Here is an 18574-nt window from a genome sequence, read left to right as displayed (position 1 = left end):
TGACTCAGTTACACCAGCTCTGTCAGGAGGAATGGGCCAAAATTCACCCAACTTATTGTTGGAAGCGTGTGGAAGGCTACCTGAAACGTTTGACCCAAGTTAAACAATTTTAAAGGCAACGCTACCAAATACTAATTGAGTGTATGTAAACTTCTGACATTCTCTCTACTATTATTCGGACATTCTTAAAATTAATTGGTGATCCAAACTGACCTAAGACAGGGAATTTTTAATTGGATTAAATGTCAGGAATTGTGAAAAACTGAGTTTAAATGTATTTCGCTAAGGTGTATGTAAACTTCCGACGTCAACTGTATATCTCTCTTATATTTTGAATGACCATTCCCATTCCCCAACCATTCTACCTCTCTTCACACTTTCTCAATGCCTCTGTTTTTGACCCCAGATGAGAATGAGTGTAATCCTCCCAGTGATGACAATAATGATGATGCTGAAACACCACACATCTGTGGTGAGAATGCAGCATGCATCAACACTAATGGAAGCTACTACTGTCAATGTGCTCTTGGGTTCACATCATCACAGCAGATGAACTTCACAGCTGTCTTACCTGAACAATGTATAGGTAAACAACTCTCTTTTTAGTTACCTTATAGCATTTCTATACATTGCAGTCCTGGCCAGAGAACACAGCACTGCTGCAATTTTGGAATCCATACACTTATTCGCTATAGTGACTATACTGAACAAAATATAAACGCAACATGCAACAATTTAAAATAATTTACTGAGTTACAGTTTATATATAAGGAAATCAATCAATTTAAATAAATACATTAGGTCATTATCTATGGATTTCACAGGACTAGGAATACAGATATGATCTCTTGGTCACAGATAACTTTAAAAAAAGATAGGGGCGTGGATCAGAAAACCAGTCAGTATCTGGTGTGACCACCATTTGCCTCATGCAGCACAACACATCTCTTTCGCATAGAGTTGATCAGGCTGTTGATTGTGGCCTGTGGAATGTTGTCCCACTCCTCTTCAATGGCTGTGTGAAGTTGCTGGATATTGACGGGAACTGGAACACGCTGTCGTACATGTCGATCCAGAGCATTCCAAACATGCTCAACATGTCTGATGGGTATGCAGGCCATGAAAGAACTGGGACATTTTCAGCTTCAAGGAATTGTGTGCAGATCTGAAACATGAGGTGATGGCAGCTGATGAATGGCACGTCAATGGGTCTCTGGATCTCATCACGGTATCACTGTGCATTCAAATTGTCATAGATTAAATGCAATTATGTTCGTTGTCCGTAGTTTATGCCTGCCCATACAATAACCCCACCGCCACCATGGGTCACTCTGTTCACAACGTTGACATCTGCAAACCGCTCTCCCACACAACGCCATACATGTGGTCTGCAATCGCGAGGCAGGTTTGAAGTACTGCCAAATTCTCTAAAACAACATTGGAGTCGGCTTTTGGTAGAGAAATTAACATTCAATTCTCTGGCAACAGCTCTGGTGGACATTCCTGAAGTTAATTGCACGCTCCCTCAATTTGAGAAATCTGTGGCATTGTGTTGTGTGACAAAACTGCACATTTTAGAGTGGCCTTTTACTGTCCGCAGTACAAGGTGCACCTGTGTAATGATCATGCTGTATAATCAGCTTCTTGATATGCCGAATTATCTTGGTAAAGGAGAAATGCTCACTAACAAGGATGTCAACAAATTTGTACACAACATTTCAGCTCATGAAACATGGGACCAACACTTTACATGTTGCGTTTATATTTTTGTTCAGTGTATATTCTACGTTTGCATTTGAGGTGTGACTGACTATTCCTTTCTCTGTGCCTCAAGACATCAATGAGTGTTTGGAGAATAAGGCCACCTGTGGTCCCAATGCCGAGTGTCACAATGTGTTAGGGTCATACTCCTGCATCTGCAATGAGGGGTTTGTCTCCAGTACTGGAGTGGAAAGATTTATATTTGGCCAAGGAGTCACATGTAAAGGTAAGATGCCAAAGAAAACTGGTGATAACACTAACTATCAAAAGATGTGTACAGTACATCCAGAGAGCATATCAGGCATATACAGGATGTCATCATGTATGAAATGGTGAGTTTTCTTTTCCTAATGGTCTTTTTTACCCACATATAGATAGAAACGAGTGTGTGGACGACATCACAATTTGCGGGAAGCATAAACAGTGCTTCAACACACAAGGCAGCTACTCCTGTGTCTGCAATCCAGGGATTGGCCTGAAGTCTGGTAAAGCTCAATTCACAGGGAATGGAGAATCATGTGAGGAAATAACAGATCAGAAAGCCACCACAGACCAGACAGCAACCACAGACAGTGAGGATGCTCAAGGTGCTAAAGGTATGGGAGGAATTGTATTATCACCCTTAATGGGTTTTCTAGAAATCCTGGTTGGAAGCCTCCAGATTTCCTGCTATTTCCAAGAATCTTCCAACCGGGATTTGGGGAAAACAAGGGAATTTTGAGAAAGTTAAATCATTTTTTATCTATACCCCTTGATGTATTTTGCTCAATTGCTCCTCTTCCTCATGAAGCACCAGATACTAATTTCTTTATGACCAGAATGTGTAATTGATATTATGTGACTTGATCGGTTTTAGGTAGATCTGAACATCTTATGAAAATGTCACCTGTGCTTTCTATCATTCCTTTGTAGACTTGTGTAAAATAAATATGTTTATCTGTGGAGGGAATGGAACGTGCCATAATGCCACCAACAGTGGCCATCGGTGTGCGTGCCATGCAGGATTCACCAACTACGGAGACCCGCAGGGGAGATGTACTGGTGAGAATCACATTTATAGATCATCATTCTCATTGAGATGGAGCTGTTTCAACATTCAAATTTCAATACTTCCTCTGCATGATCAAGTTGTCATCACTTCATCAATAATTTCATTAAAAAATGTATTTTCATTTAAGATGCCTTACTCACTCATCTCTTCTCTTTCTACAGAGTTGAACTGTGACACGTTTGCGAGTGAGAAGCATCTTAAGATGGTAATCCACATGAGTATACAGTGTAATGATTCACACCTACAGGTATCTGCAGAACAAAATAGACTAACTTCCTCCTCTCTCTACCCCCCCCCCACCTGCTCTCTCTCTCTCTCTCTCTCTCTCTCCTCACTTTCTCTCCTCATCCCTCGTTCTCAGGTCATCCCAGGTCTGCAGGATGCTGTGGCCCTGATGAGGACCAGTTGTCTGAAGTTGAGTGAGAGTAATACGGCAGAACAAGTCGATGGAGAGGCCCTGCTAGAGGTACTACTGCTTATTTCTATATTTATATTTGAGGCCCTTTTTTATATTTGAGGCTCATTATAACCCAGGCATCCATCATAGAGAGGTTGACATATGCAGGTTCAGACTCAGCCCACACACATTAAGGAAAGGATACATGCAGTGAAACAACGACTGATGACCAGCACTGTTGGTACATCTAGCTTATTTACATTTAAGTCATTTAGCAGACGCTCTTATCCAGAGCGACTTACAAATTGGTGCATTCACCTTATGATATCCAGTGGAACAACCACTTTACAATAGTACATCTATATATTTTAGGGGGGGGGGGTTAGAAGGATTACTTTATCCTATCCTAGGTATTCCTTAAAGAGGTGGGGTTTCAGGTGTCTCCGGAAGGTGGTGATTGACTCCGCTGTCCTGGCGTCGTGAGGGAACTTGTTCCACCATAGGGGTGCCAGAGCAGCGAACAGTTTTGACTGGGCTGAGCGGGAACTGTGCTTCCTCAGAGGTAGGGGGGCCAGCAGGCCAGAGGTGGATGAGCGCAGTGCCCTCGTTTGGATGTAGGGACTGATCAGAGCCTGAAGGTACGGAGGTGCCGTTCCCCTCACGGCTCCGTAGGCAAGCACCATGGTCTTGTAGCGGATGCGAGCTTCAACTGGAAGCCAGTGGAGAGAGCGGAGGAGCGGGGTGACGTGAGAGAACTTGGGAAGGTTGAGTTTGTTGTCATGAACTCTTATAATGGAAACTGGCCTCCTTTTGCTGTATGACTTCTAAACATAGCATTGTGGTTTGTGTATGCCAAATATATAGTCATGTACATTTCGGAATTGGCCCTGACCCTGCTGTATATAACATTCTTCTATATTTATTCTCTTATTTCTTGTGTTTTTATTTCATTTATTTATTTTATTAGTTTTACTATTTTGATATTGAATACTGCAATGTTGTGTAGGGCTTGCAAGTTAAGAATTTCACTGTACTTGTGCATGTGACAAATAAAAGTCTCAGCCTCTCTGACTGTCTATGTAACCCCTCCTCCCCCACCTCTCTCTGTGTCTCTGTAGACTCTGTTGTCTGCTATAGACAGGCTCCTGTCTGGCGGGCCTCTGAATAATAACAAGGAAGTGAGTGTCTTGCTGGACCTGGTAGAGACTGCTCTGAAAATGATAGGACCTCTGCTGAAACACCCCGAGACCAGGAGGTTCAACACTCACACCGGTAGGAGAACGTCCTGAACTCAGCCATGAGTCCAGACAACAAACTCAGCCATGATTGTTTTGGCTTTTGAAGCCACCTAACGGAAGACAAGTTGTTATAACTTCCTTCGTAGTTTGTGGCCATTTGTGGCCATTTTTGAATAGCTTAAAGTTTTTCATTAGGTTAAATGGGTCACATTTCATTGCATAATTTCCTGGGAACAAGTCTGCCTTTCTAGCAGATAACCATTCTGAGAGTTGTAACATCTCACCTGCTGTAGGCCTGTTTGTGAAGATGTGAATGTATTTTCTTCCAGAGGTGGAGCTGTTGGTGCAGAGAAATGCCTCCTCACCCCAGGGACCCCTCACCTTGTCCTCTACACACGCTCAGCTAGACAGCCACTGGGAGACTGCTGCTGGAGACACCTCCTACCCAGGTTACCATCTTCATCATCCTCATCTTCATGATCAACTTCAACACTGCCATCATAATCCCACCACAATCATCAGAATCACAATCATCAGAACCAATCTTTATAATGTAATGATATAATGTGAAATTAATGTACACAGTGTCCAAACTCCTAGACTTAAACATTTGCTTTCTCAGGATTTGCAACGGTGTCCCTGCTCAGCTATAAGGGTCTGGAGACATCCACCAACCATTCCTTCTCAGGGCTGAAGGCACAGGAGGGCCACAGCTTCCAGATCAACTCCAAAGTGGTGACGGCCACCATTAGTAACAAGGACACATCCGTTCTCAAGGAGCCAGTCACATTCACCTTCTCCCATTTGAAGGTGAGGAGCAAAAGCATTACCTCTCTATCCCATTATGATGGTCTATGTGAATGTGGCAGTATCAAATCTTCATATGCTGCACTATATTTCAAGATCTATGCAGACATCTGAGTGAACCTGCTTTGCTTTTCTGGGATGGTCACTATGTGAAGTGTCCTGGAGTAACATTGTTTTTCTACTTCTCTTCTATGGTAATTGTGAATGTTGTTTCCCAGTCAGATGAAGGTAACTACACCTGTGTGTACTGGGATGCTGAGTTGGGAGAAGGGACCTGGTCTGATCGAGGCTGTTTGCTGGTGAAGTCCAATGCCACCCACACGGTGTGCTCCTGCTACCATCTCAGCAGTTTTTCTGTTCTTATGGCTCTCTATGAGTTCAAGGTGAGGGGGATTTCTCTTTTAGTCTAGCTGTACTTCTGCTGTAAGATAGAGCAGTAACAATGCCTTTTCTAATAGTTTCATTTCACTTTCTATTTAATTGTGCAATATGCGATAGTTTGGCTTTTAAAAAGTTTGCATTCATTTGAGAACAGTGAATCCATAAAGATGTTTTATTTTATTTGTTCTGTGTCTTGTCTAGCTAGATAGGGCTCCATTATTATTTCTCCAGGGGTATGTTGTCTATAAGACACATCCATGAAAGTTGTCAGTCACTGTGACTCACAGGAGGTTGGTGACACATTAACTGAAGCTCGTGGTAATAGAGTGGAATAAGTGGAATGGTATCAAATACATCAAACATATGGTTTCCATGTGTTTGGTACCATTCCATTTACTCCGTTCCAGCCATTATTATGAGCCATCCTCCCCTCAGCAGCCTCCACTGCTGTGACTATATGGTGACGTGTCTTCGCCTCCATTCCTCCCTCCAGGACACATTCCAGCTGCAGCTGATCACCTGGGTGGGCCTGTCCCTGTCCCTGCTGTGTCTCTTCCTCTGCATCCTCACCTTCTCCCTGATCCGCTCCATCCGGAGCACCCGCAATACCATCCACCTCCACCTCTGTCTCAGCCTCTTCATTGCCAACCTGGTCTTCCTCGTCGGCATCTCACACACCGAGAGCCAGGTAAGCTTGCATCCAACCAATCACATACGCTCTGCCCTCGAGGCAGAATTGCCCTCGGAACAAGATTGAATAAGGAAAACTCCACTGAGCTTTTCTGGGCGTGGGAGGTCAGAGGATGTGACAATATGTGAAACATTTACATGTGGCATAGGTACTCTGTCTATGTGGGTGGTGAGAAAAATGTTTTAGTAGGAAGAAATGTTAATGTATGCAGCGATTGTGTGTTCAGTTGTGGGTAACTTATTGTATTGTGAACCTTATCACTATCTACAGTATATGTAATTTCACTCACATTTAGTTTTCTCGATCACTCTCACCCCTTTACTTCCTTTCTCTTCATCCCTCTCTCCTCTCTTCCTCAGGCTGGTTGTGCGGTGGTGGCTGGACTGCTTCACTTCTTCTTCCTGGCAGCGTTCTGCTGGATGTGTCTGGAGGGAGTGCAGCTCTTCAGGATGGTGGTCCTGGTCTTCAACACCACCTTCAGGCCCCTCTACATGATGGCGGGGGGCTACGGCGTTCCTGCTGTCATCGTCGCCATCTCTGCCCTCGCCAACGCCAAAGGATACGGAACCGAACGCCAGTGAGTGACCACTGCATCGATCCCTGACAGTGTCATCTCCTGACTGGATTCCCTATATATATTTGTCTGACTCTCTGTCCTTCTCTGTTGTGTACTATAGAGATCAGGTATTCATGTGTGCATTGTGTGTTTTAGCTGCTGGCTCAACCTTGAGGATGGATTCATCTGGAGCTTCTTTGGCCCTGTCTGTATCATCATCATGGTGCGTATCACAGATGAAAGGTGTAATAGTTTCATCACTCCTACTTACAATGTTTTGTGTCATGTTAGTTCTACTTATCTCCCTCTCCCCTCCTAGGTGAATGTGTTTTTCTTCCTCATCACGGTGTGGAAGTTGGCCCAGAAGTTCTCCAGCCTGAACCCTGACCTTGACAAACTCTGCAAAATCAAGTGAGCCGGCAAAGAAACGGACGTTCTCACACAGGCTGTGTTATAGCCCATAACAAAGGACCACTGTTTTTCCTGGCCAGAACATGTGGGGGAAAAAACAGGCCTTACTGTAAGATGACATGTTGTGACCCATGCTTTCTATCTAACTTTGTGTGTTTGTCACCTCCTGCAGGGCATTCACCATAACTGCAGTGGCTCAGCTGTGTGTGCTGGGCACCATGTGGATCTTTGGCTGTTTCCAGTTTGAGGAAAGCACGCTGGCCATGTCGTACCTGTTCACCATCCTCAACAGTCTGCAGGGGGTCCTAGTGTTCCTCATGCACTGCCTGCTCTCTAAACAGGTACGTCAAGACTCTGTCAACCAGGGACCTTGAAGCAGTTCTAATATGGACATCGTACAGATGAGTCCAAACTGTTGGGCTTGGTGGGATGAAACGTAATCTCAGTATTGGGCCTTGAACCAAAAAACATTCAATAACATTGTTCATCAATACATAAGATCATTCTGGAAGCTTCTGGCAGGCCAGACCAAATGTGAAGGACCAAGTTTGGCCTTTGGGCCTCACAAAAGCCTAGGGGGAGGGATTCAGCATTGTTTAAATATTCCCCATGTAATGTTAATGGGGAGATAACATGGCTGTCATAGAATGTTGTAGTGTCATGTACATGCACCATTATGCTCATTCTATATAGTATTTTTTAGGAGCTAACAGTGTCATGTAAATGCATCATAATGCAGGAACCACATAGGCCCAACTCTCTAAATACATGGCTTTGGGTTATACTACTTTGGCTGAATTCCAAATGAGTTGTTAAGTGTTTAAATAATACTGATTGGCTTTAGTTTACTGTAGGGCCTACAGTTAAGGGTAGGCGAATATGTGCTTGTTGGACTCATAACAAATGTGGTGGATAATAAAGATGATGCATAAGAGCTGTTTACCATTTAAATAAATGGTCAAGGTTCTGTCTATGTAAATGAGCGTTCCCTGTCTCTCATGAGCATGCTTTACCGCATGCTCAAACATGGTCACACTAGAGAACGAACGCCCACTTACAGAGACAGGAACAATGGAGGAACGAATAGCTGGTTCCGGTCTACTTATTCCCTTCCCCGCATCCTTGCTCTGCCAGCTTTCTCTACCATCTTTGCTCATAGTGCTCTCTTTTGCACCTTGTAGGTGAGAGAGGAGTATGGCAAGATCCTGGACAGCGTCTGTGCACTACAGAAGACGAAGTACTCAGAGTTTTCCTCCAACCAGTCAAGCAACAGCAAATCACAGGTATTAACTCTTACTAATTGAGTTGCCAATATCTAAAAGAGCAGAAAGGCTTTCAATATGATGTACTTATGCCCTCCAACACTGTTAAGTTTGAGTGACACTGAACACTAGGTAAAGGTCTGCGAGGCAAAGTTCTGCGAGTAAAAGTTATACCATATTTATTGTTTACAGGAAAGTCATTAAATATACTCTGACGAATTGCCCTTGGAAAAAGAATGGGATGGTAAAATCTATTTCTGTCATGTACTAAGACACTCTAGATCTTGAGGTGCAATACTTTTAAATGCTCAATGAAGATGGATTGCTTTGATAATACTACTTGATTATAAACACATTGCTCATACATTTATATGGACCGAATAATGACCATCCAAACTTCTTTGACAATATTTATAATAATCTAATTAGATACAAATAACATTATTACAGTTTTAAGTAAGTCAGTAGACCGTAAAGGAAATCATACTACCAACTATCACCCTCTGGCGCTCATAGAGATTATGAATATTATGGGCACGTTGGAATTGACTGATATTGGCTCAGAAACCCGGATCTCGTAAGATATACTTGGAGGAGGCTTAATCAAGCTAGTCGGATTGATTATTTTCTTGTATCCTTTTCTATGGTGCCAAAAGTGAAATATGTATTGATTGAGGATCGAATGCGATCATATCATCAACTTATATCCCTCCATATAACTATGACATACTTTCCATGAGGACAGGGATATTTACAATTTTACCTGGGTTTATTGACTGACAGAACTTTCTTAACAACAACTAGGGACATATTACTTTTTCTTGCACAATACAGGTTCAGCGGACCCATTTATCATATGGGAGGCCAATCAATTGAATCTTCATCCCCAAAAACTGGTCAACAGAGAAAAGGCTTACAACAGAAATAGAAAATCTAACAGACATCAATGGTGTTGATGAATGTACTGCAGAAGCACTGAATACTCTATAGACAACGTAAAAGGAGTTTGAGGAACTTATTCATGAAAAAAATCGTGTTTCACTTATCTAAAAAACAGAGCAAATTAGATGGAGAATGGCAAGAAAAAGTTTTTCCTAAACCTTCAATATAGAAACCCAACCAAAAATAACCTACAGAAAATAGTTACAAAGATGGATAAATCCTTATCTCACCAAAGGATAAAAATATTTTAAACAAGCTTGTCAAGTTCCTCAAACCTCATTTGTCAGTGAGTTTTGTGATATCCTTCTCCCAAAAAATCATGTTAAACTATTTCAGACACCAAAAAAATATATTGTGAAGGCCTAATTACACAGGACAATCTATAGTTGGCACTTGACTCCTTTCAGACGGGAAAAACTTCTGACCTTGATGGCATTCCAATAGAGATAAAAAGTTGAATATATGTTCTACTGGAAGATCCATTACTATTATATTTTAATTAATCGCATATTAATTGCCACCTGTCGGACACACAAAGAGTGAATGATCACTCTCTTACTGAAGCAGGAGCCAGGAAGGCAGTACAAAGACCCAACATCTTTTTTTTTTTATTGCAAAAAAAATCATTTTGAATTAAAAATGTCCTACCAGACATTATTCATCATGATAAGACGGGATTCTTAAAATGAATATATTTTGGAGACAACATTACACAACTATTAGAAATAATTGAAAACTACGAGAATGTAGGGAAACCAGGTATAATCTATATAGCAGATTTTGAGAAAGCCTTTTATCCTGTCTAGAATCTGTGTAAGTGCCTGGATTTTTTTTTTTTTTTTTTGCAGAATCTCTAAGAGAACAATACTTTATGTAAAATAATAAATAACTGTTATTTCTCTGAGAATGTTGAATAGTCAAGAGGAGTAAAACAATGTGCCCGCTGTCACGAGACTTATTTGTTATAGCCATTGAACTGTTAGCTGTAAAAATCTGATCTACTGATTACATTAAAGCTGCACTGCAGAAATCGCTCCCCCATTTCCTGATTGCTAAAAATCTAATTTTAGTTTGTGACAAAACAAGCACATATAGTTTACGGCATCCTTGAACCATCTAAACCACTGTGAAATATATGTTCCATAACCAAAAATATTGTACTTTCAGCGGGTGTGCAAAACTGAAATTAAAAGACGCAAAAAGTAAACTTAAGAATGGGAAGCATAGAAATAGCTCACAGAACAGATCTACCGCTTCTTAGACTTGCTTTTAATGAGAATGACAGATCTATAACTCACTTTTTTATGTGAATTTGGTCGCCCAAAAAGTTACATATTGCAGCTTTAAGGGGCAAAACATTTATGGATTAGAGACAAAAGTATCAATGTACGCCGAGGATTCAAGTTTTTTCTTGAGTCCTCAATCTTCAACCTTATTGAGGACCTGGATAGTTTCTCTGGGTGAAACCCACCTATGATAAGTGTATTATATTATGGATTGGGTCTCTAAAAGATATCAACTTTAAATTGCCATGTAGCCTCCTGATTAAATGGGTGGATGGTGAAGTTTATGTGCTTGGTGTACATATACCAGAAAAGTTTAACGACCTTGGAACTATTAACTTCGATAGAAAACAAAATAGATAGGATCCTTAAATCATGGAGAGGGAAACACCTGTCCATTTACAGGAAAGTTACCCTGATTCATTCTCTATTGATATCTCAGTTTATATATTTACTAATGGCTCTACCGACTTCAGGAGAATCCTTTTTCAAGTCATGCGAGAAAAATATATTTAATTTTAATGGCAAACCAGATAAAGTTATATTTATATAACGAACATGAGTTTGGATATTAAGGCATTAAACCTATCCCTTAAAGCCTCTGTTATACCAAAATTATATCTAAATCCAAACTGGTTTTCCAGATGGGTACTAATAGCCACATCCAATTTCAAAAGTGAGCTTTTTGCTTTACTGATTAAAATAAAACATTTCCAGTGGATTGATAACGTAACCCTCTTTAACGTATTCTTCTTTTAAAATGAAGCCATACAGAGCTGGTCAAAATTCAAATTTCATACTCCAGAAGAGGCAGAACAAATATTACAGCAAATAATATGTCTAAACTCCAATGTACTAATTTTTTGGGGAAGAAATGTAGAAGGCAGGTATCATGTTTATGGATGACAATGTAAATAAGGACGGTAAAATTATGTCACACAAGAAATGAACAAATGTGTATGGAGATAAATACAGAAGTATAACCAACTCATTGCAGCTCTGCCACAAAAATGGAAGACTGCAATTACTCAAAACAGAAACAAATTAATTGGTTTGTCGGCCTCCAATGAAAAACCATGCATGGCTTAAAATGACAGGTATAAATCATGAAATGTACCAGTTTCAATATAGGGTTGAGAGGTTTGACAACTATGCAGCATGAAATTCAAGATAATTGGGAACAGGTTTTTGATGTCCCATTACCATTGAATCAGGTTTATGAACTGATATACAAAACAAAAAATGGACGCATCAATCCGATCTTTTCAATGTAAACTACTATATAAAATTCTCGCCACAAACATAATCCTCAATATATGGCACAATGAACACTCAGCTCTGTGCAGACTCTGTCATGAGGAAACACAATAAACAGATTTCATTTGGTACTTCAGTGGCTCGGTTTTGGAGTCAGGTCCAGGAGTGGTTGTTACAGTGCTTTGCAAAAGTATTCATCCCCCTTGGCGTTTTTCTATTTTGTTGCATTACAACCTGCAATTTATATTGATTTTTATTTGGATTTCAGGTAATGGACATACACAAAATAGTCCAAATTGGTTAAATGAAAAAGTTCTTAAAAATTAAAAACTGAAAAGTGGTGCGTGTATATGTATTCACCCCCTTTGCTATGAAGCCCCTAAATAAGATCTGGTGCAACCAATTACCTTCAGAAGTATCATAATTAGATTGCACACAGGTGGACTTTATTTTACTAAGTGTTACATGATCTCAGTATATATACACATGTTCTAAAAGGCCCCAGAGTCTACTACACCACCACCAAGCAAGCGGCACCATGAAGACCAAGGAGCTCTTCAAACAGGTCAGGGACAAGGTTGTGGAGAAGTACAGATCAGGGTTAGGTTATAAAAAAATATCAAAAACGTTGAAAATCCCACAGAGCACCATTAAATCCATTATTAAAAAATGTAATATGCCATCACAACAAACCTGCCAAGAGGGGGCCGCTCACCAGTTAGTTTGTGGACATCTGAGGGTATTGGTATTTAAGATTAAAGTGTACTGTATATCTGAGCGTAGATAGATGTGAGTAGCAGTAGAATAAGTATTGTTGGCCATTAGTTTTCTCCAATCAGGGGAGGATTGATACTGCTGAAAAAAAAAATATATAATACTAATAGGGGGATTAGAAATTAGACAAAAATTTGCTTGATAGAACCCAGAATCTGTAATATTATTAAGGCTGATCTGCAAGTTAAAGTTCTGCATAAAATATTACATTTACTGTATTATACAAAGGATATAAGCATATTAGAATATTTAGATACAAGTCAAATGTGCATTCATCCAAACTTCAGAGTACTTCAATCTCAATTTCTCAGAGGGCACACTCTTATCAGGTTAATGGTCAATTTGGAACATTTGTTTTACAGCGCATTGTAAAATTCTCACTTCTTTCCCCATCCAGAGACATCTTTAATTAATCAGTCCATTAATTTCATCGTTAATCATTACTGACCATGGTTTGGGACATCATGTTCAGAACTGAGCAGAGGTGTGATCAGTCTAGTCATTTCCTTCAAGTGAGATTGCTCAAAGGCAATTTTAAAAACCTTTCAAAGCACAACAGAGGAGGAAAAGAACTGTCATTTTTGATGATTTCCATAAAATAGGCAAATGTGTGATTCTGGGCCAGAGCCGACGCTCCCTAAAGATGAGGTGGGTGAGGAAGGTGTTAAGTGAAGCATTTTGTCTAGCGGGTGAAAGAGAGAGACAGCAGAGCCACTTGTGCATTAATAATGGACTGTGATGACAGAGTCTGATGCAAAAAGCAACTGATTGACGTTGTTGTCTGTCTTTGCCCTCTCTCTGTCTGTGTCCCCCAGACATCCAAGAGTGCCCAGAACACGGGAGAGTCTCAGATCTAGGGGGCTGGACATGACCCCATGATGCCTGACCTCGTGACCTCCTAGCAACACCTGGGAGTTTTATAAAACCATAATCACCCTGATTTAATGAGAGGCATAAGTTGATGCTTGCCTGGTCCGAGATCTGTTTGTGCTGTCTTGCCAAAAGAGCACAAAAGGACCAGGAATCTATCCTGGGATGATTGATGTCCATTTTTTTGTGACAACTATATTTCGCTTTAAGCAGAATTGTGCACATTTTTTTAAGACTGTCAATTTTACTGTACTTTCTTGTTGGGCTGGCCTGGATATTATTTTAAGCTAAAACTCCAAAGAGTAACGATAACAAAGTTATTTATTGTTTTACACTGATTTTCCTATTCACAGTTTCATGTCTTTTTCCAACCTTGATATTCTTTGGATTATATAATGCTGATGAGAAACCCCCCTCCTACTGTAGAAGAGTGGACCAGTCCTGCATGATTTAACCAGGGAAAACTCATCATGGATTATTACATTATACATTATCCAGGTACTTTCTCTGATCTTAAAATACATAACAGATGAAAAGCAACAAATTATAAAAAATAGTCATAAGCTATCATGGTTTTATTTAAAAAATAACCACCAAAGGTCGAGTTGTGAGAGTCAGATTGAAATCATGTCAGATTGAAATGTATATTTTGTGTATATAGTTTTATAATTGTATCTCAATTTTAAAAGGGATCAACCAAAAAATGTACAAGAATCATGATCATGACTGTTACATTGTTTCTAATAAGGTGTGCATCCTGTCAAATAAGGACAAATTAAAATCATTGTAAATATTTTCTTTCTTATGGGTCCATACCTCACCATCTGCTGCGTCACAGCATTCTCCAACGCCTTGCTCACCAACCCTCGGACACAGGGAACAAGACAACAACCACATAATACAAGCATACCCATACAAACAATAGCAGCAGCCCCCAAGATGGTAGCTACTATGGTTTTCCATTTGCCAAACATTTCATCAAACAACCCTGTCACAGATGTATTAACCCCCTGAGTTTTCAGCCTATTCTTCACTTAGAGCCGTTAACCCTGCTAGAGCTCTTGTAATAAACGTACAGCAATGACCCCCCACCATCCTACAGACCCCGCCCTTTTCTGCCAATAACATATCGAGAGCCAGCCTATTTTGCCAGGTCATGAGGGAGGTGGCGGATAATTGGTCAGAGATCCCCTTTACTGCATCCCCGATTTCATTCATGAATCTCTGTTGATTATAATAGATGTAATTAATTCAATCCACATTTTTATTTATTGTCAACCACCAAAAGAACGTAGTGGTAAGGCCTTCACCTATTTGATTCATAGCTTTGTATTCATCTGGAACTCCCCTGGGGATGCCAATAGCATCCATCTAGACAGGGCTACTCCCATCCTGGTCAAAACTCCTCCTGTGCCTACTTTGGCCTCGTATAACTGGCCTCTGATGACTAATTCTAACTGGTTGGACCAATAACACCGGTGTGCAAGTACTTAACCACCCTTTTGGTATTGTCTGTCGTATGTGTCCTTTGCTGGTACAAGCCCCCCATACATCAGTTATAGGTGCTGTGAGGTTAAGAATTTTCTCCTGTTCTTCCAAACCTAAGTCAGTCATATTAATTACCGTCTTACAGCCATTAAAATCACCTATGTTCTTGGTGCCATTCTTGTGTCTATAACACTGGTACTCACCAGGAGTTGAAGTGAACCGAGGTGGGTTGGCTGAGTACTTCAATCTGGCCAACCCAATCCCTGTACAGTCTGCTTTCCTAGGGAATTGTTTAATGTTTACCTTAAATCCTACATCTTGACATTCTTTGACTCCTATTCTATAAGTCACTCGTCCTTGATGGTCAGTGTGTTATATAGTTTGTCTTTTACTTCTTATCAATGACAACGGCATTGTATAATTAGTACCGGAAGGTGGTGGATCTGGATGTATCAGAAAGATTACCAAGACTATGATGCAGCTCAGAGTCCCTAATATTTCCAAAAACCGCCAACCCTCTCCTGCCCTTAGTCGGTCTGCTAGGTACCACCCCATACTCACACTTCTAGGAGCACACACAGTGATGATAGGTCAGGGTAGGAAATCTTCGTTAAAGTGGTAACCCCGGACCCTATTGGTACTCGGTTCTGCTCCCTAACTCTGTGTGTGTTCAGCAGTGTTTGTATGCGTTCCTACCTTTTTGCAGTGGGTAACGTGGACCCAAGTGGCTCTCTCCGCTATTCTAATGGCAAAGGCGGTGGTTAACAGAACCTGGTATGGGCCGTCCCAACGGGGCCACTTCCAGTCTTTTCTCCTCAAGGATTGAATCCACACCCAGTCTCCCAGTTGGATCGAGGGAATCACCGTCTTCTGTAACTCACCTTTAGGACACAAAAGCTTTGAAATACGGGTGTGGTTAACCTGTTAGGGCTAGGGGGCAGTATTTACATGGCCGGATAAAAAACGTACCCGATTTAATCTGGTTATTACTACTGCCCAGAAACTAGAATATGCATATAATTATTGGCTTTTGATAGAAAACACCCTAAAGTTTCTAAAACTGTTTGAATGGTGTCTGTGAGTATAACAGAACTCATATGGCAGGCAAAAACCTGAGAAGATTCTGTACAGGAAGTGCCCTCTCTGACCATTCCTTGGGCTTCTTGGCTCTCTTTATTGAAAACTGAGGATCTTTGCTGTAACGTGACACTTCCTACGGCTCCCATAGGCTCTCAGAACCCGGGAAAAAGCTGAATGATGTAATTCCAGCCCCTGGCTGAAAAACATTAGCGCCTTTGGTAAGTGGTCTATCAGAGAACAATGAGACTGAGGCGCGTGCACGAGGCGACCCCATGTTTTTATTTTCTCTCGCTTTGAACTAAAACACAGATTCCCGGTCGGAATATTATCTCTTTTTTACGAGAAAAATCGCATAAAAATTGATTTTAAACAGCGGTTGACATGCTTCGAAGTACGGTAATGGAATATTTAGAACTTTTTTGTCACGAAACGCGTCGGGCGAGTCACCCTTCGTCACCCTTCTGATAGTGTCTTGAACGCACGAACAAAACAGAGGATATTTGAACATAACTATGGATTATTTTGAACCAAACCAACATTTGTTATTGAAGTAGAAGTCCTGGGAGTGCATTCTGACGAAGAACAGCAAAGGTACTCCAATTTTTATTATAGTAAATCTGAGTTTGGTGAGGGCCAAACTTGGTGGGGTTCAAAATAGCTAGCCCGTGATGGCGAGCTATCTACTCAGAATATTGCAAAATGTGCTTTTGCCGAAAAGCTATTTTAAAATCTCACACCGCGATTGCATAAAGGAGTTCGGTATCTATAATTCTTAAAATAATTGTTATGTTTTTTGTGAACGTTTATCGTGAGTAATTTAGTAAATTCACCGGAAGTTTGCGGTGGGTATGCTAGTTCTGAATGTCACATGCTAATGTAAAAAGCTGTTTTTTGATATAAATATGAACTTGATTGAACAAAACATGCATGTATTGTATAACATAATGTCCTAGGAGTGTCATCTGATGAAGATCATCAAAGGTTAGTGCTGCATTTAGCTGTGGTTTGGGTTTATGTGACATTATATGCTAGCTTGAAAAATGGGTGTCTGATTATTTCTGGCTGGGTACTCTGCTGACATAATCTAATGTTTTGCTTTCGTTGTAAAGCCTTTTTGAAATCGGACAGTGTGGTTAGATTAACGAGAGTCTTGTCTTTAAAATGGTGTAAAATAGTCATATGTTTGAGAAATTGAAGTAATAGCATTTCTAAGGTATTTGAATAACGCGCAATGGGATTCCACTGGCTGTTGAGTAGGTGGGACGATTTCGTCCCACATACCCTAGAGAGGTTAATGTAACCACGTTAACCGAGTTCAAAAAGGCTTTACGGCGAAAGCATAAAGTTAGATTATGTTAGGACAGTGAAAACACAAGAAAAACCACACAGCCATTTTCAATGCAAGGACAGGTGTCACCAAAAGCAGAAAACCAGCTAAAATGATGCACTAACCTTTGACGATCTTCATCACATGACACTCCTAGGACATTATGTTATACAATACATGCATGTTTTGTTCAATCAAGTTCATATTTATATCAAAAAACAGCTTTTTACATTAGCATGTGACGTTCAGAACTAGCATACACACCGAAAACTTCCGGTGAATTTACTAAATTACTCTTGATAAATGTTTACAAAATACATAAGAATTATTTAAAGAATTATAGATACAGAACTCCTTTATGCAATCGCGGTGTCAGATTTTAAAATAGCTTTTCGGCAAAAGCACATTTTGCAATATTGTGAGTAGATAGCTCGGCCATCATGGCTAGCTAAACAGACACTCGCCAACATCGAGGCTCAGTAAACTCAGATTTACTAGTAGAAAAATTGGATTACCTTTGCTGTTCTTCGTCAGAATGCACTCCCAGGACTTCTACTTCAATAACAAATGTTGTTTTGGTTCAAAATATTCCATAGTTATGTTCAAATATCCTCCGTTTTGTTTGTGTGTTCAGGTACCTATCCGAAGGGTGATGCGCGGACGCCTGTCGTGACAAAAAAATTCTAAATATTCCATTACCGTACATAGAAGCATGTCAAACGCTGTTTAAAATCAATTTTTATGCTATTTTTCTCATAAAATAGCGATAATATTCCAACCGGGCGACGTTGTTTTCGTTCAAAGGCTGAAAGAAAAACATGGCCACTTCTCGGGGCCGCGCATCTCCTGTCTCTGAGCCACCAGCCTGACCACTCACAAACAGCGCTCCTGTACCTAGCCCAGAGACAGCAGAGATCTCATTCCACTTTCTGGCGCCTTCAGAGAGCCTATGGGAGCCTTAGAAATTGTCACGTTACAGCAGAGATGCTGTATTTTTG

General features: G+C 40.6%; 1 protein-coding gene across 2 annotated transcripts in view; it reads left to right on the top strand.

Moving 5' to 3' along the window:
* The window catches only part of LOC106606823 (adhesion G protein-coupled receptor E5), a 29296-nt gene extending 14822 nt beyond the window's left edge, over window positions 1-14474 (top strand). The window contains exons 3-19 of one of the 2 annotated variants that reach the window (XM_045720052.1): window positions 407-586; window positions 1835-1987; window positions 2136-2357; window positions 2707-2802; window positions 2974-3017; window positions 3174-3278; window positions 4328-4481; window positions 4777-4896; window positions 5070-5257; window positions 5473-5637; window positions 6129-6323; window positions 6686-6903; window positions 7039-7105; window positions 7202-7293; window positions 7466-7634; window positions 8475-8576; window positions 13627-14474. In XM_045720052.1, coding sequence (XP_045576008.1) covers window positions 407-586; window positions 1835-1987; window positions 2136-2357; window positions 2707-2802; window positions 2974-3017; window positions 3174-3278; window positions 4328-4481; window positions 4777-4896; window positions 5070-5257; window positions 5473-5637; window positions 6129-6323; window positions 6686-6903; window positions 7039-7105; window positions 7202-7293; window positions 7466-7634; window positions 8475-8576; window positions 13627-13668 — 2312 coding nt within the window. In that variant the 3' untranslated portion in view covers window positions 13669-14474. Of the gene's footprint in view, window positions 1-406; window positions 587-1834; window positions 1988-2135; window positions 2358-2673; window positions 2803-2973; window positions 3018-3173; window positions 3279-4327; window positions 4482-4776; window positions 4897-5069; window positions 5258-5472; window positions 5638-6128; window positions 6324-6685; window positions 6904-7038; window positions 7106-7201; window positions 7294-7465; window positions 7635-8474; window positions 8577-13626 lie in introns of both variants that reach the window. The other variant, XM_014203195.2, reaches the window with a different exon arrangement.
* The last annotated feature ends 4100 nt before the right edge of the window (window positions 14475-18574 follow it).

This window comes from Salmo salar, chromosome ssa06 (genome assembly GCF_905237065.1).
Source record: "Salmo salar chromosome ssa06, Ssal_v3.1, whole genome shotgun sequence".
In the NCBI taxonomy this organism is placed as follows: domain Eukaryota; kingdom Metazoa; phylum Chordata; class Actinopteri; order Salmoniformes; family Salmonidae; genus Salmo; species Salmo salar.
Note: the sequence above shows the minus strand (reverse complement) of the source record. Positions and strands in the feature narration are given on the sequence as shown.